Source organism: Toxotes jaculatrix, chromosome 2 (assembly GCF_017976425.1).
Source record: "Toxotes jaculatrix isolate fToxJac2 chromosome 2, fToxJac2.pri, whole genome shotgun sequence".
Lineage (NCBI taxonomy): Eukaryota > Metazoa > Chordata > Actinopteri > Toxotidae > Toxotes > Toxotes jaculatrix.
Window position 1 is genome coordinate 13,301,067 of NC_054395.1, and position 22,233 is coordinate 13,323,299.

Here is a 22,233-nt window from a genome sequence, read left to right on the forward strand (position 1 = left end):
CACACAAAGGGAAGAAATTACTTTATTTATCCTTCTGCATCCTGCTATCCCCAAACTTAGATTCTTTCTTCCTTTCATTCTTTCTTTTTCTGTCTGATTGATATTCTTGCTGAAACTGAAATTAATTTGTAATCACATGTAAAACATCCAGAAAATGCCTTAAAATGGTCTCTTGTGAAGCACTCTCTACAGGAGGCATTAAAATGTTAATAATATACACATACACATGTACATCTAATTGTGAATATAATAACGTAATATACAGAATTTTGATTTAAGTTTGATCATTAGAAAATGTTTTGCTAACGTCTTTATAGATGTGAGGACATGAAAAGGGATTGTTTTAGGTCAAACCTTTCAAGAATGGTGGTTATACTGTAAACAAACACTGGTTATTTCCTCAGAAAAGAGTCTGCCTTTAGGCTGTATCCACTTCTATGGAACTACTTGGATATTCAGGTTACTACTGCTATTGAATAAAGTACAAAACATTTAGGAGGTTCTGTTGTATGGAAATTGATTATCTACAGTGTAATTAATTTCACTTTGATGCACAATGATTTTCCCCTTCTTCTCTCTGAACCTTAGAGATCAGAGATTCCTTAATCTTACAAACATTAAAAGTATATAAATTCGGCTTTTTTGTTTAAGACAAGATTTTCTGGCCATGAACAAACACAGTGTGTCAGATTTAAAACTGTCCTTCTCTCTATCATGTTACTGATTTGTATATTTAACAAACACCTTTTAATAACTGAAACTGAGCATAGATGCTGTGGAAAATAAAAATTGCTTTTCATAGTTTTTAGATAGGCTTAGATGTTTTTATATAAATGTCAATAAAGTAAACAAGCTCCAGACTGATGTAGACCTAAATAGATAATCACACTTTCTTTGTGATTTATAGTTATGTAGTTTTGGGAACTTACATTTCATGGCTGATTCCCATGTAACGTAGTGCACACTGAATTTTAAAGAAATTCAAACAGCATAATAATGAAAACAGGAAGGTGATGAATATCATAAGTTCTACCATCTTAATTAATCTAGTTTCTTCTGTCTTTCTTGCAGTCTTAAGACATTTAGTGAGACAGTCTTCTGTCCCCCTGAACTCACCATGCAGGCACCGTTTCTCTCCCACAGCGAACCAGTCATCCGTGAGCTGCAGTGAGAATTTCTATGGTCAGACTTTCTCACACTCAGGCTCATTAGCAACAGACAGAAACAGGACAGCTAATCTGACAAGACAGGCATTTGAACAATACAGCATCTACAGTGAAAAGTCAGCTTGAGACCACTCTGTTATGATATAATTCACTGGAAATGTGGTAAAAAAAATTGGACTTAAAATTGTTTCTCTGTGTCTCAGTCGACTTTGTAACGTATTAAGGACAGGTTCAGTAGTTTCATTGCAGCTACACTACATAACTTTACACCCAACAATGGATTCACAGTATCTATACCCATACAGGAAATGTGAAGATGTAAAGGCACAGATTATATGCAAGTCTCAGTATTATAAAAGCTAATTCAAACATTCACAGTCACATGTTAGAGTGAAACAAGCTTTGGTCATAGGTGTCATTTTCAGCTTGCTGGACAAATCTCATTATTCAAGCAGAGACACCATTATGTGAAATACTGACATCAACATGTTTCTAAATTACAAAACCATGAATACTTTATGATACTAAAACGGCAAATTGAGATTTCATGTAATGTCTTGGGATGAAATTTAATCCTATACACTACACATAAACGACATGTTCAAAACACAAAGTAACAGAAATATGAGCTAATATCAAATTTTTAAACAAATAAAACCAAAACATACCAGGGCGTGACTTGGCTGCTCCTCTGTCATTTAAAGCCAGCGCAGTAGCGCTTGCAGGTCGTTGCTGGTTGAAGGCTGCAGTTGTATTGAGCGCCCTTTTACAACACGAGGTTTGAGGCTCAATGACAGAGACGCGTTGTCTTTGTGGGCGGACACCTTTGGACATACCACGCCCTCTCATAGCTTGGCTCTTCTGGACCCTGGTAGGACTGAGCAGGGGCACGCAAAAGCACAGAAAAAGATACAGAATATTAAGGTTTTAAATTGTATAAGACTAAAGCTGATTTTTATTTTGCTGACTTTTGTCTTAATCGTCTGATTGAAGACTGTGTTTGAAAGCTTGAGGCTCACTGTAAGAGCAGTTAAACCTGAAGAACCATTTAATTGCTTATTTGTTGTCAGCAGGTTCCTTTTCAATTCAAAATGCAACGTAAAACATACATTCCATGGATAAATGATCTTTAAAAAAAAAAAAAAAAAATCCAGAATATCAGAGCTACATCCAGGATGTTCTCAACAACAGGGAATACATCTGAAGTACAGGCACCACTTTTTTTGTTTGGTCAAATGTGAACCCTTTTATTCTGATCCTATTTATTTGTTATTATGTATTCCATTGTTAGAAGCAGTTACAGCAATGGGATTATTAATTTTCGAAAAATCAAATAAATCTGCCCTGTAGTACACAAGTTTGATAATATTATTGTTCTATATTGCTGCAGTATAGAATCTCCTAATATAAATGTATTTTTGTGATTAACCCCTCGCTACTTAATTTCCCCCCGGACAACTCTTAATGGTCCCTGTGTCTCTGTAACTTCAAAATAATTCATCGGAACAGGAAAGCCATCTGCTGCCTTTGTTCGCCTGGCTCGTGCTGTTCTCGTGCCCCTGATATGGCAGCACAATGGATTCCCCTCAATCAAAAATCCTATATTTAAAAAAAAAAAAACCCGCCAACAAGCCGCCTGTCCGGCGTGTCCGACCCATCGCCCTGTATCTGGGGCCGCTCTGATCCCTAATATACAGCTTTTACGAAAAGATGGATAAAATAATCGACAAATTATTTTTGAAGTTTTAGGTAATGTGTGTGTTTTTATCTCTGAGCATTATCAGTGTTAGACCGATGGGTGTTTGTGCAGCAACACTGAGATGCGTGGATGAGAAGCCTGTCAGAGCTGTAAAGGACAGCTATTGGTGGAGAAGCCAATGCGACGCTGTCAAGTTTTACCTTTGTTAACTTTGAGGAACAAAACAAATGTGGCCCACCAGATGTATGTTCTGCCTTACAGCTTGGCTTTTGGCTTGGTTAGGCTTATTTGGATATTCAAATCCTGTCTGAGCCATCCCTCTGATTTATGCAGCCTAATGTATAACAGCTACGCAAAAAAATATTTCTCCTGCCTCTGAAAACGACGCCAGACTCTGTTTTGCACTCTAACAGAGTTTTCATTTTCAGAGCGGAACAGTGACGACCGATGTGATACGCGATAAAGCGTCTGTCGCATTATTAAGGCATAAAGTTATTTCAGTATTTTTTCCAAAAAATCTCCCATCTTTATGTCTCTCACTCACTGATTTCGCAGAGAAATCTTTAGTTTTGTTAATCTTTACTTTCAGAGAAGTCTTTAGTTTGTGTTTTGCGGTATATTGTGGGATGTTTTGCCTAGTTTTTCCCATGCGTAATGAAACGCACAGTTTCAGCTCCGGCTTCCATTGTGTGGACCAACATACTTTTGGTTTTATATCCCTCAGAAGCAAATAACACGATGAGAGTACAACATCTGAAGAAATTATGGCATTGTTTAGAAGACACGAGGCAGCTGAAACTATCTGATATCATTGTAAGATCTCTTAAGATTTTAAATAACTTAAGGCCAACATACCACACTGAGAAGCAAGTGTCATTTTTGTGTCACTGCGGCTGCTTGATCAGGTTTTGATGTTTTATTTACAGATTACTATCATTCATCAGTGTCCTTTGTTACCGTCTCATTCAGCGCGTGATCCGTAGGGATGCTGATGCAGGCTTCGGGACAGAATCGGTGACGTCAAATGGACCTCGCGCAGGAGACCAAAGTTTGGGTTTTCTGCTGCGGCAGATGCTGCGTGAACATGGCGTTGGTATAGGCGTGGGAAGCTTCATGGCAAATTTTGATAGGTCTTCTCTTTGCATCTTTAGAGGGAGAAGTGATAATGTCACACCAGAGCTTGGCCAACATGAACAAAGAGTACAGAAAACGTAATGTAGAAACGTTTAGACACGAATATTTATCTGTAGTTTCATTTATAAGGTAAAGTTTTAACATTTTAAACGTTTTATACATACCCTACCTCACTCCTCAACCTCCTGAACCTACACAAAGCATTTTTACATGTTTTCTTTGTTTACTAAGAAAACATGTTCGTCTATAGCCAAAGATAAAGATATGTTGATAAAAAAGATGCCATTATTAGTTAAACCTGAGCCATCCTTTACATAGCAGTGATAACAGTAATAAAGTGGACTGACTAACAAAAGGGAAACAGGAGTATACACTCAGTCACCAGTTTATTAGGAGCACCTGACTAAAACTAATGTAGTCTAACACAACAGTTGTTCAGGTGGTCATTTTTTTGAGGATGCTGTTTTGCTGTGTTTCCCACTTGAAGACCTTGCCAGTATAATGCAAAACAATTCAACGACACCACAAACGGTATCCCTGGAAATGACCATAGAATTGAATAAACAGCTTCATAAAGTTTCAACAAAAACTGACCAGTAGAACCATGAAGGGAAGATTTATTGCAGGACTGTTCTGTCAGACTGCATTAGTTTTAGCTAGGTGTGCCTAATAAACTGAGTATATAATACAGATTTTCAGGGTTATTAGCACTCCAGAGTTTGAGCTTCTTTGTTGCACTTGTTGTATGTCACTCAGAATAAGATCAGCCATATGACCAAAGTAAGACGTCTTTTTATTGGAACATGCCACCTCCATAACGGAGGCTGATAATTGAGTTGCTGTCTTGGTGCATTCGTTCACTCTAGCAGGATGTGCAATACTTCCTCTTATGATGAGTCCAATCACAGAAATCTCCTCTCCATTTCTTTAAAGCACATTTCATGCAGAGTGTTGGTTGATTAAGATGTAAACAAAAGGAAGGGTTAATCCAGCACCACTTCCTGGCTGTCTTTGTTGTCCTGAGAACAACTGCTGCACACAGACCCAACATAATATGTACTGTCTCAACTCTAATGGGTGATTTTGGAGCCAGAATGTAGCAGCACCACCGACAGCTTGCACCTGCCAAAACACCCCCTCACTCTTCTGTGCTATGGGCAGAGAGGTCACCTTACGAAGCACCACCACATGGAGCAAAAGTGGCAACCAGTCACCCACACCTGACTCCTCTTGATCCCAGATATGCCACATGATGGAAGCAGAACAGAAATAGCCAGAGAAAGGAGTACATACACATGCTTATGTTCGAACTTCTGTTGTGTAAATAGAGGAGGAGAAAAAAAAATGTTCTTCAAGTTTCCTTTGCTCATGGTCCTCTCAGGAAGCCTTTTCAGTTTTAGGACCTCCTTTTCATCTTAAAGATGACATCAATTAAACAGCAATGTTTAATTGACTCATTAGAGAGAGTGTTATTTTCTGATCTGTCATGTAATTTGTCAGTCTGAAGAGACACCAGCAATCTAGTTTATTAGAATAATCACCTGAGTGAAAATAGTCATTTTAAAAATAGTTTTAAGTAGGGAGTTAAGTGGACATTGTAATCAGGGAGGGACAGCTGGCAAAAAAATGTCTGAATCCAAACCCAGGATGTCAAGATTACATGATATACATGTTATAGTTCACTAACTAAAGAGATAAAGGGGTAAGCAGTTGATATTGAAGCTGGAGTAGTCACTTAACCTCACATTTCTGGTAAAAATACAATCTATGTACTTAGAAATTCACTGTTCAGGCAGATTGAATAGCAACATATCCATTTATCCTTTGATCAGCTCAACAAACTGAGAGCAGAGAGAGTCGTACTTAAAGAAAACTGAGGTGTTTTTAAGTCACTTATTTCAAAGCAATAATTGTGAGAAAACCAAATCAACAGTTTGAATTTAGTTGTCACATATTTCTGTGGGCTGCTGCTGTTAGAAAAAAGGTATTTACAGCCTATCAAGTGAATTAGCGATGGACTCATTGGTGCCATAGTCCTTCAGAAAACCATCAGAGGGTGCAGCTGAATTGAGTACTCCACAGAGGACAAAGGACAAAGGTCTGAAGTCAAATACAAATATTCAGAGCCCCAAAAAATGTGTTGGGTTATTAAACTGGTGTCAACATCGAAGCATTAGTCTGTTTGTGATATTAAAGGCTGCATATCAGTGTATTCCAGTCTTTTTTCCTTATAATCTCTATTGTCAGTTACCTCATACACATCACACTGCACCACACTGACAGTAATTTATGAAACAGGCTTTGTTTGGATCAGCTGAATGCGTCAGTGGATGGAAAAGTGATGAAAACCATGACCCTAAACATGCTGCTGTTACTGATATTTCTCTGTTCTCAGTGTTGGTGGTTTGACCTCTTTTCCAATATTAAGATTTTCATTTTGTTACTTGTTATATTTATATGTAACCAAATTAAGACTAATGGCCACATCTGTTAACTGACCTTCTCACTAACTGGCAGGTTTACGCATCACTCTCATGTATGTCTTTAACCCCTGGTTTACCATGAAGGACTTCAAGATGTTTGCCCCCTGTCATGTATCCCCCTGGATGTGATATTTGGTGGTTTTGGGACTTCTGGTAGTTAAAAGCTTCATGATTCATTCAGCAGCTCTGCCTTTCTACAAAAATACTTCAGCGTACTGCTCATCTCAAATGTTTGTAATAATATTGAACAAATTGCTTTTTATATTTGGCATTATAATCATATCTCAATATGGGTTAGGGTTTTTTTCTTTTTAGAAAATACCATTTTGCTCTCATTTCTCAATCTTTCATCAGTATCATATATTTACTGTGTATTGCAGCTTTTTGTCAACTAAAAAAAATCTAATCATTCAAACACCAGCTTTACAGTGACTTCTACATATCTCACCACTTCCCATTACACACTCTCAGATGAAAAATTACAAGGCCATATTGACCCATAACAGCATTTTGTGTAATTTATGATCTTGCAGTGCCTATCATAATATTTTGAACCTGTAAAGCATAGATGTATAATACATTTCAGATGCTAAAATATGCTGTCCCTTCTTTCTGACCTTCATTAATGAGTGAATGAATGAACAGTTCACATTTCAAAAATAATGATGTAGAAATGAAGTATCTCACTGAAGTGTTTCAGTATGTTTTTTCTGTTTTTGTTCTTTTTATGCAAAACCTGGTTCGAGCAAACAGAGGTAACAGATCTACTCTGTGAACGAAGTTGTAGGTAAATGATTTTATTTTATCCTCCTTATTTACAAAGAAAACAGAAGTGACACTGAACATGAATTCACACCATAGTTTCTGACTACTTTTAGCATTTCAAGAGAATTAAAACAATGTCATTCTTTACTCTGCGAAATGTAGGGTCTACATTTAAATTTTAAATTAACACAAGATCTTAAACCTGGTAGTTAAGTGTCTTACTGGTCAAATGGAATATTTTATAAACAAATACATTTTAAGTACATTTGTTCACAAACTGGGACCAACAGGAAATTCAATCAAACTTAACAGTGTTCAGTCTGAACCACAGCATTTGAGACAAACACCAGGCTGCAGTCTTATACAGATGCTTCAGTATCATGCGGATAATGTTGGCGTAGATTTTAGCTTGGGATGCCAGACATTGTTTGAGATGCTGTCACGATTTGGAGGCTGGAAAAAAAAATCCTAGATGTCTGGAAGCCTCAGTGCAGCCGTAATGGCGACGATCACCTTCAGCAAGGGCAGAGTCCGTCGACGCCTTTGGATTCACGCCTCAATAAACCCGCGCAGCCCCCATCTGTCTGACCACTGTGGCTCGTGTCAGTCTCATGCCGTTCATACGCCCAAATTATCACTTATCATTGTTTTATTCGCTGATTCATTCAAATTTAAGATGAAGATATTTTCTGGGAATGCTTAAAGATACATTTTCATTTTGATCCCAACTGAAGTAATACTCAAACCTGATTTTAAACTAACAATAGCTTCAGTAAGTTAGTTACAATAGTATCAGTAGCAATGACAATAATCCTATGCAATAAAGCACTTTTCCTTATCTAACTTAAACCTTACATAAATAGTCGGAGACTGAATTCAGTAGCGTGTAGTTTGACTGGGAGAAAGCAAAGAAAGTATAATCATATCTGTTTCCTGTACAGTTGCTGGAAAACTTTTCATGATTTCTCTACGTCCTTCAACAAAGGATCACTGTTGTCTCAGCTTGCACAGATGGATACCCACGCTAAAACCAGGACAAAAAGGGTCCTAACCGAAGCCTCTCGTGAACTTTTTTTTTTCCTGTGTGTGTGTGTGTGTCTCATCTCGAAGGGCCTGTTCCCAGACTGGACTTGGTGACAGTTATGTGGGGCCCCTTGGGGCAGGACGCGTGCAAAACCGCGCATCTATAATGCCTTCAAAAAATAAAGAGGGCTGAAAACCCTCAAGCTACAGCAGGGCAGCTTGCAGCCGGATAGCAGCTTCATTTTTACCAAATATGATACGAGGTTGTCGAGCTACGCATCTGTTTCCTAATGTAAACAAATGGCTTTAAATTCAGTTGATATTTCAGTGCGATAAACACCTTCCTGTTCTGTATTATCCCCTAAAGCCTAAAAGTTGAGAGTGCTTCAATGTGTGCGTAAATTTGGTGCGTACAGTCTATATTTGACACACTTGAAATGTGTTGCTCAGTGACATTCAACAAAAAACGGTCTTTAACCGAATATGGTTTAAAAGATCAGTTACATCTCTGTAACAGATTTGTAAAAAAGATGTTGATTTTATGTTTTTTCCCCTGTGAACGTTTTAAGACTTGCTTATATATTCCTTGCTTGCTTATGATTTGCATTAGCTTATTGTTGCTTTATAACTGAGCCATTGTGTTTATGCGTGGTGACCCAAGCCTTTAACCCCCCCCCCCCCCCCCAAAAAAAAAAAAAGGGAAGAACATTGATGGTGAGGAGGCACACAAGAACAGGAGCAGGAGCCGGGATGCTGATGGGAGCAGCAGCGGAGTGGTGCTGCACTGGGAGACAGGGGGGAGGGTGTGTGTGTGTGTGTGTGTGTGGTGTGTAGAGGCGGAAAAGGGAGAGGGGGGGGGGGGGGTTCCCATCTGTTGCGTTGCTGTGGCGCGTGCCGAACGCGTGAATCCTACTGGCAGCTCGCAGCACTGCTTGGTTTGATGTTCAACAGCAGAGATTGACTGAAACCCTTCAAAGATGTTGAAATAAAAGCTGTTTCATTTAGGTTTAAAATACATACAATGTTACATACAATACATACAATTTGTTTTTATCGAAACAAAGCGAAGGATCACCCCATAAAACATCCAGTCCATTGCTGCATCATAGGCATAGTCCTCACTGTTATCCATGCAGTGTTAGAGCAGACTAGTGTATTACATAGCTCTTTGTATACGCATATGTTCATACTGCGCAGATGCACGCACCTCTCTGCGTCTGTTGCAGGTTATCACTCAGTCTCCTCCCCCCTCTGCTCCAGGTAAACACCGTGTTGTTGATATTGGAAACAAGCTGCTGATGGGTCCATAAGCAGATGTTAATCCATACATAGCGTGGCTTGGGTATCTGGTTTATTAATTTTAGGAATAGATTACCCCTGTCACCTCAGAATCACTCATATGGTTCATATGGCTTCTTTTGTCATGTTGGCAAGGCAAGTCGAGCCCATAAGCATTAATAAACACTTTTTTGAATTTATGCGACCTATGTTTATTATTTTAATGTAACATATTAAGTGTTCGTTCATAGCATTGCAACTTTCAGATGTGTCACCACACAAAAATGATCTTTGACTGATTTGTTCACTGATTTCCGGGTAATTTTCGATTAAAAAATAAACAGAACAACAGAAAGATAATCAATTTAAAAACAAAGACAGGCCAAGAGGGAAGCAGTCATTAACGTAGAAAGTTTAAAGGGCAGGTATTTTGCTGTAGCCTAGGTGTTAAGGAGAAACAGCATTGTTATAAGGTCTGTGTGCGTAATTTGATCTTGGATGGACATTAAAACTTGAATTTTTAAACGCAATAAAGCGCAACACCATCACGAAACTCCGCATACCGGCGGTAGGGCGCAGGGTCCCAACGGGACCAGATGGTCCAGACAGGAGCTCTAACTCATCTCCCAAAGGCATCGCCCCACCCCGCCCCTCCCTGTCAGAGGCCCCTCACAATGGCTTGTGTGCCCTCCGCTCTGACGCGCCGGATCCACATAAATAGGAGGCTCTCCAGCTCTGCCTCACACTTTCAGCTCAGCTGCTCCAAGAGCAAGTACCTCCCGTCAAAAAGCACAACAACAAGAAGCAAACGAAATGAGTCCCAGCATCACTGCCGAGGCCAACCAGCCTCTCCCTGCCAGGTCCACTGTGGCCCAGAGAAAACAAGCCAACGAACTGAGAAAGGTAAGGAAAAGAGTGGAAACTACCACGACTCTTTATTTAACTGGAAATATTTTCTGATCCTGATTCTTTTTTTAAAAAATGTGCAGCGGAATAATGTTTTTTTTTTCTCATGATTCCTTCCAGACTCTGAAACCCTTGTTGGAGAAGAGAAGACGCGCTCGTATCAATGACAGTCTCAGTCATTTGAAGAGCCTGATTCTGCCTCTTGTCGGCAAAGACAACGCACGCTACTCCAAGCTGGAGAAAGCTGATATTCTGGAAATGACCGTCCGGTTCCTCAGAGACCTTCCTTCCACTCCAGTCAAAGGTAACCATAATCTCTTGAACTACGATATGAGTTGGACAAATAAATCTCTTATTTCAGATATACTTCCCATTAAAATTCTAGTTACTAATCAAATGTCTTCTTTGCTTTCCTCCAGATTCCGCAGACAGTTACAGAGAAGGCTACAAAGCCTGCCTCCAGCGCGTCTCCGCTCTGCTTCCCAAAACCAGCCTGGATCAAGACGCGTGCCAGCGGGTGAACGACTTCGTTCAGCAGTCCATGTCCGCCACCGTCACCCCAACCTGCCTGAACTGCTGCGCCCAGAGCTCCAGAACTTTCCCTCAAATCCAACAGAGACTCTTGAGCCTCAAATCCAGCTTCAGCTCCAGAATGGAGAGCCAGTCCCGCAGCAGCAGCAGCAGCAGCAGCAGCGGCGGCGGCGCAGTGGCTCCCATTCGAGCACAGCCAGTTCCGCAGGCTGTCAGCGCTGCCATGTGGAGACCTTGGTAGATTAGATGGACATTTATTTCATGTGTGTTATTTATTTTTGTGATGTTGTTTTTGCTAGTTGCATTCCAATAACTGTAGTCTTGGTGATTTAAGATGAAGAAGAGGGAGAATAATTCGAGCTGCTGTATAATAATTTAATTCAGCATTTGGCTCATTTTGCGTTTAATGCCCGAGGGCACACGAGCACAGATCTCAAAGAAACTGTAAAGTCTATGTACTTAAAAAAATGCAATCCTCTTTGGGGTGTCAAAGATATGGGTTGTAGACAACACTTTTGTAAAACCCCAAGGGTTATTTTGTTTGAGGTTTGCACGATGGACTTAAAAGTATTTTGGTCTGTGCAACAGAATAGTCTGTAAACACTATGTGTTAAATAGGATTATATATTATCCATTGATGGCATGTAAGAGAGAGAAAAAAACATGTTTTGTGAAACAAATGTTTTGTCATTGACGAAAGATTTTCAATAAATGTACACTCCTTGAAGATGATTGTGTTGTTTGATCTTTATATTTTGTGGTGGTATAAGAATCTTAAATTTATTATGACACCCAGACGTCTTAAAGGGAGAGGACTCTCAGGGATCTGAAAGGGATAAAAAAAAAAGGCGCGCAAACGCATAAAGCCACAGGTCACCCGGAGCCTATTGATGCTGATGAGCAGCTGCTCTATTGTTGCTGATGTGTGTGGCGCCTCTCTAGTTGCCGCCAAATTGGTGGGAAGAAGTTGGGCTGGTTGTGTGATGGGACACACACTGAGATGACTGCAGTTGTGAATCACAATGACAGATTATATACAACACAAAACACACCTTTGTTTCTCAGTAGTTTCCCAGTATGTTACATTTCCTCATAAATAATAACTTTCCTGTTATTTGTTAGCAGCAGGCTTTTGAATTTATAGGCCAACACAGTATAATAAACTATTATTGCTATAAGGTGTTGTAGTTTTTCTACAAGCTCTGTTTTTTTTTTTTTTTTTTTTTTTTTTTTTGGCTTTTATTCTGATTTGTCCCACTTTGGAAATTATTTCTTCTTTTTCCTGTGTGTTTATTCTCTGTTCTAACATACAGGATTTTGCAGCTCACAGTTGTAGATGTTTCTACAATGCTGTCTTAACATGAAGTAAGTTATACTCAGTGGAGCTCCGCAGTTTATACATGCATTTATTATAGTAGGAAGAAGTGTGTCTACTGTTAGACACAAAATATTTTACCCCGAGCAGAGAACGAGCTGTGCACTGTTCAGACAAACTATTCTCTATTATGAATGTATAACACTCGGCTTGGTAAAGCACCAAAGTATTATTTTAGTATTATCTTTAAACTTACACCATATGGTTTCATTATAGGCCACCATAAAGTGTCATGGAGGCATATAACTCCTGGCCTATAATGTATTTACAAATAGTAATCTTAAATTCAAGTGTTAATATTGTTTGTTCACTGTGACACAGACCAATACTTTCTGAGCTTTTAGGCTGCCATTGGTTTCATTCACTTTAATTTGGTAGGAGATTCATCTTGAAACACACTTGAGACAGATATCCTTATCATTATTTTTAGTTAAAATTCATGGATTTTCATAAAATCCAATGTGCTACAATCATAGTGTGGTACTGCAGCAAAGAGCAGGGATTCTTGTTGGTGCATTTTAAAGATGGTCCAATGATCCTGGATTTGAACCGCAACTTTATTGTTTTAGGTTTGATTTTCTGACAGTATCATTGCAAGTACAATGTCTTTAGGCAGACAGCTGGTAAATATTGGATGATGGATTTTGAGTAAACCAACAATGGTGAGGAAATAATTATACCTACTGTGTCTCAATTACATGTATGTCTCCTCAGGTTGACTGTAGCTGGAATGAACTAATATCAGTGATTCTATAAAATTGAAAACAGGTATGAAAATGCATGCTGTTCACATTTTTATGTCTATCTTAAAACAATACCTACACACCCCTGTTCACATTGAAAGAGTTAATGGTTTCTTGTAATTATCCCCCACATGGAGGACTAAATCTTGTATCTTCATTCTGTGCACAATGCACTTCAAAGTTCAACCAAAACTAATATCATGCTTTGGGCTTTTGAGTTATCAAGTGTCTCTTTAGTACAAAATTCCCTGTTTGTGGGTCCATGTATCCCAACTCCATTTTTCCAACTCAGGCTGCTGAAGCCTCATGCTAACTTTATCTGAACTTGTCCATAGGCAAAATAACTGTTTTACAGTTGAACTAAATTAATCAAAAATCAAAAATTAAATTAAAGATTAATCAATAAACAGAACATCCATCCATCCATTCATTTTCTATACCGCTTAATCTGTCAGGGTCGCGGGGGAGCTGGAGCCTATCCCAGCTGACTACGGCCGAGAGGCACCCTGGACTGGTCGCCAGTCAATCGCAGGGCTTAAACAGAACATTAACTGGAAAATATTTCAATAGCTCATCAGACGTTGAAGTCACTTTTCAAGCAAAAATCACAAGCTTTGGCTCGTTCCAGTTTTTCAGCTGGGAGGATTTCCTGCTTTTGTTTATTAAAAGTGGCCATAAACTGAACATCGCTGGGTTTTGGGAAGTTGATTGGTTTTAGTTAATGATCAAATTATTAAATCATTAATTGATAAAATACTGGCATATTAATCAATAATGACTTGAAAAAAAATTGAACTTGTCCTTTATGTTGTTAACGTGCAGGGATGGCTGTCATTGGACTTGAATGTTCCTTGTTCCCATGGAGATTAAGTGCCCACAAATGAACTAATGAATCTAATGTAAGGTTGCATTGCCATCCCTTACAGGTGACTAAGAGAAAGGCACAAATGTCTGCCTAAGAGACAAAACAGTTCATGAAGCCTTGTCATAATGTACAACACATGATGTAATATACATTAGTGTAAAAGTAATAGAAAAGGTGTCACAAAATCTCCTATACCTATAACCAGTCAGTAAGAGCTTTTGCCTAAAACTTGGGGGAAAAGGATTAAAATTGTGTTTGAAAAGACAAGTAACACTGGAAAACAGCTGTTCTGTGCCTAAAAAAAGTACCTGCTTCCCTTGTAAGTCTTCGTGTATTATACCTGTATGTGTCTTGTCTGTTATTGTCCTTCACCACTGTCTCAGTGTTGATTTAATGTGGCCTTTTGACAGGGACTTTTATGCCAAAGTAAAAAATCATCTAAATGAATTATAAGTATGAAATAATACAAAATGCTTGTTTGCACAAGTATTCGCCCCCTCCATGTCCTTTAGCAGTAACTCCGGCTGTGAGTCTGTGTGGACAGGTCTCTGTCAGCTGTGCACATCTGGAAACTCTTACTGTTTTCCCCATTTTCCTTTTCAAAACTGTTCACGCCCCATGCAGATGTATGTGTGATCCTGCTTTGGCTTTATGCTTGGGCTCTCTGTCTGGAAAACACATCTTCTCAAAAATCTCTAAGTTGTAAGACTCTTACAGACAGCATCATATTTCATTACCGTCTACCGTTTGTGAAAATATGCTCTAACCACCTAACACTGAGGTTAGTCTGGTGGTCTCCCATGTTCCCTCTGGCAAACTGTATAACTCTCCCTTAAAGCTGGTGATGGGTCATGCATCTGGTTAACTGATGCTGCACGCACAGTCTGTCCAATCTGAGCCTCTTGAAACTGGTTCAGAGTTGTCATAGTTCTCTTAGCGTCTTGCATGGTCACTCAGCTGTGCTCTTCATTCACCTTTTGGCTGAGCTGTTGGGATTATTTGTCTTCTTGGTGTAGGTTTTGCCATGATACTGACCCTCCAATAGTTGGACCTTCGAGATACAGATGTATTTATTCTACGACCAACTGAAACCCCACGACTTCACACAGGCGATGTCCATTTAACCAGCTGTGATTTCTTAAACCAGCTGGCTGCACCATGATTCAGCTGTGTTCTAAACAAGTGAACATTGTCAGATCTATTTTCACTTTCACAGGCCTAGGCTGCTGGGGGACGTCCCATGATCCTCTGCACACCTCTTCTCTCTTTCTCTCCTCAGACCCACTTTCACATTTATTAACCTTTATTACATGTCATTAACTCTGTGTCCTCTCTGTACCGTAGTCCTGTGCTTGTTTCTCTCTGGTCTCTCTTTCTCTGTACCTTTCTGCAGCTATTTCTGGCCCCGGAGCTGCATGAACTGTAATGTAAATAATGACCAATCATGACAGCTTTTTGCTTCTGTGCTCTGTTTCCTATCATAACTGTAATCTGCTGAGTACACAATATTCACTAACTGATGATATTGTAATCTGAATGCTGGCCCATTCATTGCTCACTGCCAACCCTGTTTGTATCATGTTTTATATGCTGCATGTCCTTCTCCTCTTCTCCTCCATTCCCAGCTGTCCTATCTTCCTCCTTTTCCTCCTTTCACCCAGCCCGGCCATCGGCAGGAGGGTCCCCCATATGAGCCAGGTTCTGCTCAAGGTTTCTTCCTATTAAAAGGGAATATTTCCTTGCCACTGTTACCTTAAGTGCTTGCTCTGGGGTCAGGCTCTGGGTCTCTGTAAAGCGCTTTGAGACAAATTTGATAGTGGAAGGTGCTATATAAATAAAACTGAATTAATTGAAAATGGAACTTTAATATAAAAGAATGTGTGTGTTGATCAGTGTTAAAAGAGCCACATTAAATCCCCCTGAAACAGCTTTCAAAAAGCTTCCAGGAAGGATTCTTTTTATAGACAGTGTATAAAGACTAACATCCACATCTCCTGGTTTCCAACAAAAGCTAAATAGACAAAATATTGTCACAATCTTTTGTCTTCATGAAGACAGGTGATATGATATTTTTCTGAAGACAGATCAGTGCAGATTGACGTTGTTGTGCTCAGCATTGTTTTCATTACACATATGAGTTGAATAATGGATAAACATACATTATATCAACATACTCTCTTTCATTTTGATAACTGAAACTGTTTAGACCTGCTGATGTTCACATACGGATATAAAACTTTGTTTATGGAAGCTGTGGCCGGAAAAGATGTTTGCCATTGTTTGAGACTCAGAAAGACACAGAAGCCGCCCGTTTTCTCTCAGCTCACATCACGCTGCGGCAAAAGTCAGGTGGAGTCCCTGTCGCAGTTTCTCCCCCCATCCCTCAGTCCCGCGTGTGACTCTTAACTCCCGTGAAGTGTCGGAACATTTTCAGACAAAAGGCTCCCTGTTATCCGGCCTGCACAGATGGGTCACCGACGCCGAATTTGCTCGAAAAGACAAAAGAGGACTCTAACCGTAAGAGCAAAACTCAAGAGAAGTGTACCCTCACCCAACCCCACCCGACTCGACCCAACCCCCATCGTCCCTCGAGCCCAGCGGGGCGGTGAGGGGCGCGTGCAGCAAGTGTGCCTCTCAATTTCAGGGCAGCGCTTGGATTTTTTTTTTTTTTTTCTTTCAAGACGAGATCATGTCTACATCACGACGACCTTCATATATTCCAACTCTCTAGACTTTATTTTTTTCCATTTCAACTTGTAGAAATACTCTGAAGATAATCTATGCAAATCTGAATAGGCCCAAATTCCATATAAATTATAGTAAACATTCATATCTTACTGCTTCTTAAAAAGGAAATAAACCGCATGCGCGCTGCAAGCTGGAAAAGAATTTATAGTTTATGTAAGACAAAAAACTATTAGTACAATAATCGACTGCAGACTTGTGATTATTGCCAGTGAGTGTCAAATCCCTTGGACAGCAGTTTTCCTTTCCATGATTGCTTTCATCAATTTTTCAGTTTAATATTTGTAATTCTTTATGGGCCATACTCTTTTATTTTGGGAATGTGTCACCATTTCAAAATAAAACAACAGTTGCACAGATTTTAAGATTATCACTGTGCGTTTTGAGGTAATTTCTCGTCCAGACAGAACCTTATCGGTGGAGCTGTGAGGCCGCGTGCTCTTCCAGACAAACATCTTCCATCTCCATCAACAGACTGAGCTTTTTTGTGTTTCGTCATCACCATATAATATTGATAAACAAGCATTTCATGATAGCTTGGACGCTAAAATATCCAAGAGTCAAGCTAAAGGAGCCAATTGCAACAAGGAGTTTCTGAACGGGGGTGGGGGCGAGGGTGAGAATGGTTTGTTTCAGTTGGACACTAACAACATGGACCCATTAGAAGCATGCAGATGGGATACCCACGCTAAAACTGCGTGGAGATCATGTGTCCTGCGTGTAAGTTTGTAGAAAAAGAGCTTGTATATGCAGCGTGGTGTGTGTGCGAGTGTGTGCGTGCGTGTGCGCGCGCGCGCGCAGTTATGGATGAGAGATGGATCTACCATAGCTGGACAGGGAGATTGGCTGTTCAGGATGCTGGTGGGGTGCAGGAGCGGTGTGTGGGGGGTGGGGTTGTCGATGGAGGATGGAGGTCGGAGGGGTTGGTAGGCTCGGTAACAGACAGCCATCTGGTCCCCGTGGCGCGTGCTGCGCGCGTGGTTCCCCTGAGTGCAGGGGTATTTGATGGGTTGTCATGTCTCTCCGGCTTTTATTTAAAAATCTGCAAATATCAAAGCTGCGATTCAAAGTTTGATTCATACTTCGCAGGGTGCGATGGTTAGTTATTAACTACATCAAGTCCAATTCCAAAAGTAAAGAATCTACATGTTTATTAAAGTGCTTCATAAGTTTAAAACCAAGCTCATTTTATATATTGCGGCGTCTATTGTGATTGAATAACACGCTCCCTCTCTACCCACCCACTGTTTTTCAGCCCCGCCACCCTGCAGGAGGCGTTGGCAACAAGGGGATACACCCTACAGGTAAAAACTCCCCCCGGGCAGAAACTGCATAAAAACGTCATATGCAAAACTATTGTTGTCAAAATCTAAGAGCAGATGTTATTTGAAAGTAGCGTGGCTTGGGTATGTGATTGGAGTAAGAGTCTCTACCTCGATATACACTTTTACACACACGCAAGTCTGACCCCTATGCCAGCAACGTATGTATTGCACCCTGTTGTTCTGAGTGTGCATATTTATTTAAAGTGTTCAGAATTACCTAAATGATATAAGATCAAACTTGGGCAAATTACACACACAAAATACAATATAGTAAAACCTCAGCGTGGAACAACAATGGTATGTCCAGCAGGAAAACAAATCTTATTAGCAATGCAAAATGAGTGCAATGCAAAATATTATTATCTAATGAAGTCTGACATGTTTCATAAGCAACTTACCAAATAAATTAATGCTATTTAGGCTACGCTTTATTTCCAACCTTATATAGGTACTGGTGCGTAATTACGCGCCAGTAACTAAACGTGTTTTACATACAAAACAACAACCCACTCCATCTATGTATGAAATAATAAACTTCACTGTTTACTAATGTGCAACTAAATTTTTTACTATTTAACGTGATGTAAATGAGAGTTTGCAGAATCAGTTTTTGGTGAATGGGCATCCAGTGCGTCCATACTTTAAGCCTCTTCACGCACACATTTCTTCAGCTTCTTGATGCTAAAATTGTTTGAATTTGGCTTATGGATCACAACGCAGACACGCACTGCAGTTGTTACGCTTGGATTAGAGTAGAAGACAGATGGTTATCTTTCTAAATGTGATGCGTTTGTGTTGTTTTCATCGAATACGTGGCCAATTCCAATCGTTTTGTGCCGGCTTGGGGGCGTACCCGTGACGCACGAGGAGCGACGCCACGGACCTGGATATATACCGCAGCTCTCGGCCGTTAGAGACAGATTTTCGCCGATTTCTGTTTTGGACACTTCCCTGGCTCAAATACGACGCTGAAAATGTCTCCAAACATGACTTGTGAAGCTCTCCAGTCTTTTTCTCCAAGGCTAACTGTGGCCAAAAGAAAACAGGCCCTTGAGCTCAGAAAGGTAAGTGAAGTCACAGCCTTTTGCTTCGTTATCTTACACAATTCCTCTTGTGTCTTACTCTCACTGTAATGAATGGATACTAAATATTATTTTATCTTTTCAGACTATGAAACCTTTGATGGAAAAAAGAAGGCGCGCCCGTATCAACGACAGCCTGAACCACTTGAAAAACCTCATCCTTCCCCTCACAGGCAGAGATGTAAGTTATTATACACTTCAACATACGGAGAGAACACTTTTCAGATATACTAAGGTTAAGGAAACGTTTATGCTCATATGTTTAACATCTGTTTTTTTTTATTATTCTCTCTAGAAAACTCGCTACTCCAAGCTTGAGAAAGCCGACATCCTGGAAATGACTGTGAGGTTCCTTAGCGACATTCCCCCTGTTAACACCAAAGGTGAGTTATGGTTCTGCTTGCTTAACACCTTTGTAGATAAATGTATCAACAGTGGACCCATCATTTTTGACTAGCAATACTAACGTTTCATTACATTTTCAGATTCTGCCGACAGTTACAGAGAAGGCTACAAAGCCTGCCTCCAGCGCGTCTCCGCTCTGCTTCCTAAAATGAGTGTGGATCAAGACGCGTGCCAGAGGGTGAACGACTTCGTTCAGCAGTCCATGTCCGCCACCGTCACTCCAACCTGCCTGAACTGCTGCGCTCAGAGCTCCAGGACTTTCCCTCAAATCCAACAAAGACTCTTGAGCCTCAAATCCAGCTTCAACTTCAGACCGGAGAGCCAGTCCCGCAGCAGCAGCGGCGCAGTGGCTCCCGGTCCAGCACAGCCAGGCCCACAGGCTGTCAGCGCTGCCATGTGGAGACCTTGGTAGACATCTCGTAACCTCCCAAAACCCCGCGAAAAATGAAATGTAAAATGTGTAAAATATTTGAGATGTGGGCAGCGTGTTGAGATAGCATCACTTGTAAATATACACAGTGATTTTAGGGTCTCGTTTCCGTTGATGAAAAGCCTGAATTCATCGTTAAATCTTATCGGTTGAGTATTATATACTTACGTTTTGCGCACGAGTCTTTTGTCCTGTATGAGTTGACAAGTTTAGACAGTCGTATTTTTTTAAATCTGCATGTATGTATACGTTAAAATTTAGTCATCTTTGCGGACTAAGTTATTAAGGGCTATTGAAACAGCCCTGTAAGACCCAAAGGGTCAGTGTATGTATGAATTTGCACGTCAGTGTCCTGAGTCTGTGCAGATGAAGTTTGTAGACATATTATATGTCACTGTTAAGTATCTCTGTTGGGATGTGTTTTTATTTTTGCTATCGACAGCAAATGTTGTATATATGCTATATAAACACAAATAAAACTGCGATGTCGTGGTTAAATCGTCTGTCTTTTTGTTTACCCTTGGTCTTTATTCTTGTGCGTAATTACGCATCGTTAACGCACAAATGGCTACACGAGGGCCATACAATAGAAGAGAAAATATTATTTAGCTGGCACTCTGATTTGTATTAAAATTTCAGGAACAGAGACAGTCAACAAATATCACACAACAAAGGGCACGCACACAACGGTGTGCTAAGATATACACAGCTGAAAAGAAACAGAAGAAGAAATATTTGGAAGCTGCCTCCTTCCAACAATGGGAGCATGAAAACAAAAGGTAGCTCCACCAGGCTTTGAACTGAGCCTTGGTGCAGAAAATATGGTCTAATGTTTCCTTATATGGGAAAACCTCTATCTGTAAAGACCAACAGCAGGGACGACACATCTGTCAAGTCTGCCAGGTCAACTCCCGGACGGCTGTTGTGGTCACAGGCGCCCTCAACAGGCAACATAAAGCACTGACACCCTGCTTTGACTGTGTTATTAAATACGGTCTCTGCTGCCCTCCTCCGAAGGTTGGAGGCATTGACACGGTTGTGGTTTTTATTTCAGTTGCACAATCCTGTCTTTCCCGTCTACTTCATTGAAAAGGCGGCGGTTACTACATGCAGCCCAAGCTTAACAGCTGTTGTTTGGTTTACTCTAAATTGTCATTTAAGTTTTACCTATTTAAAGACACTTCGAATCGACTTTTTCTTTTTGCAAAATAATTTAGCTATAATACGTAAAACATATATTTTTTTTAGTGTTTCTGTGGAGTCATAGTACTTTATGTCCAGATGAGTCATTTCTCTCAGAGACCTTGAGCACAGAAGCCGGCGGACACCGGAGGAGTCCGATTCCCCTGCACATCGCACAGGAATCTCGCTGCCACACGAGACCAACAGACTCGAGAGCTTATCATCATCACCACCACCACCACCACCATCAGCATCAGCGTCGTCATGTCGGTACCGCAGGCGCACGAGGCAGCATCCTCCCTTCAATTATGCAGGTAGGACGTTTAATGCGACATATTAACCCATGTGCGAGGAAGCCTTCACGGGCTAATAACGTGCTGTTGATCAGCGCGGCTACCGGCGTCGCCGCGTGAGCGTCCCTCACAGGATGATAACCCACAGTAATCCGCTTCATGTCCTGTTGAAACACACAGCACATTACTGTCTGCACACACGCAGACACCGTCTCTGTTACAGTGTTTATTCTCGGATGGTTTATGGCCATTGAAACGGAGTGTTTTCAGTGTTTATTTGTGTTGTTAGCCCGTGGGCTCTCGGCAGCGATGCAGACCATGTTTGTCGTTCATGATGACCTCACCGAGGTTAGCACCGGTAGGACGAGCTAAAAAAAAAACTACCAAGGACACGTTAAGGTCGCCATCATTTCACCGAAACTCCACTAAAAGTTGTATTTTATAGCGCAGGCTTGAATTATTCGGCTCCCATGAACAGTTTGTCTGGACTGTGGGGTAAAATCGCGTCTAGTTGATCCGTTATTTATTTTTCCAATGATGAAAACGGGAAGTAGATTGAACGCAAACCGCCAGCTGTGTGCGACACAGTGGTGATGACTGCTACCTATTAAAATACCTTTGCAATGAAGAGGTTTCATTTCCCAGCAGCATGCCGGGTTGGGTGTACTTGTGCTCGCCTGTAGGTGGAGGTATACAGCTCTGTTACAGTACAACAGCTCTGTTTGTACTGGGCTGCTTCAGAAATACCCTTCACTGAAAGCTGTAGCGATGTCATTGTATACAACATGTCAGAGCTAAACATT

At 40.5% G+C, this 22,233-nt stretch overlaps 2 protein-coding genes across 2 annotated transcripts; both read left to right on the forward strand.

Annotated features, from left to right (window-relative positions):
• Nucleotides 1-10,324: 10,324 nt before the first annotated feature.
• Nucleotides 10,325-11,692, forward strand: hes2.1 (hes family bHLH transcription factor 2, tandem duplicate 1). Its single transcript, XM_041059413.1, has 3 exons — nucleotides 10,325-10,451; nucleotides 10,575-10,758; nucleotides 10,874-11,692. Exons 1-3 carry the CDS (start codon nucleotides 10,362-10,364, stop codon nucleotides 11,224-11,226), a joined length of 627 nt encoding a protein of 208 aa, XP_040915347.1. The 5' UTR covers nucleotides 10,325-10,361; the 3' UTR covers nucleotides 11,227-11,692.
• Nucleotides 11,693-18,976: 7,284 nt separating this feature from the next.
• On the forward strand, nucleotides 18,977-20,392 carry LOC121195809 (transcription factor HES-2-like). The gene is made up of 4 exons (XM_041059475.1): nucleotides 18,977-19,102; nucleotides 19,206-19,301; nucleotides 19,416-19,503; nucleotides 19,606-20,392. Exons 1-4 carry the CDS (start codon nucleotides 19,013-19,015, stop codon nucleotides 19,935-19,937), a joined length of 606 nt encoding a protein of 201 aa, XP_040915409.1. The 5' UTR covers nucleotides 18,977-19,012; the 3' UTR covers nucleotides 19,938-20,392.
• Nucleotides 20,393-22,233: the final 1,841 nt, after the last annotated feature.

Excerpts from the sequence above, each read along its gene's own strand:
- hes2.1 (XM_041059413.1), top strand. The coding sequence starts at position 10,362 with ATGAGTCCCAGCATCACTGCCGAGGCCAACCAGCCTCTCCCTGCCAGG. Across the intron at positions 10,452-10,574 it reads AAGCCAACGAACTGAGAAAG|ACTCTGAAACCCTTGTTGGA; the intron begins GTAAGGAAAAGA and ends GATTCCTTCCAG. Across the intron at positions 10,759-10,873 it reads TCCTTCCACTCCAGTCAAAG|ATTCCGCAGACAGTTACAGA; the intron begins GTAACCATAATC and ends GCTTTCCTCCAG.
- LOC121195809 (XM_041059475.1), top strand. The coding sequence starts at position 19,013 with ATGTCTCCAAACATGACTTGTGAAGCTCTCCAGTCTTTTTCTCCAAGG. Across the intron at positions 19,302-19,415 it reads TTCCCCTCACAGGCAGAGAT|AAAACTCGCTACTCCAAGCT; the intron begins GTAAGTTATTAT and ends TATTCTCTCTAG. Across the intron at positions 19,504-19,605 it reads TCCCCCTGTTAACACCAAAG|ATTCTGCCGACAGTTACAGA; the intron begins GTGAGTTATGGT and ends TTACATTTTCAG.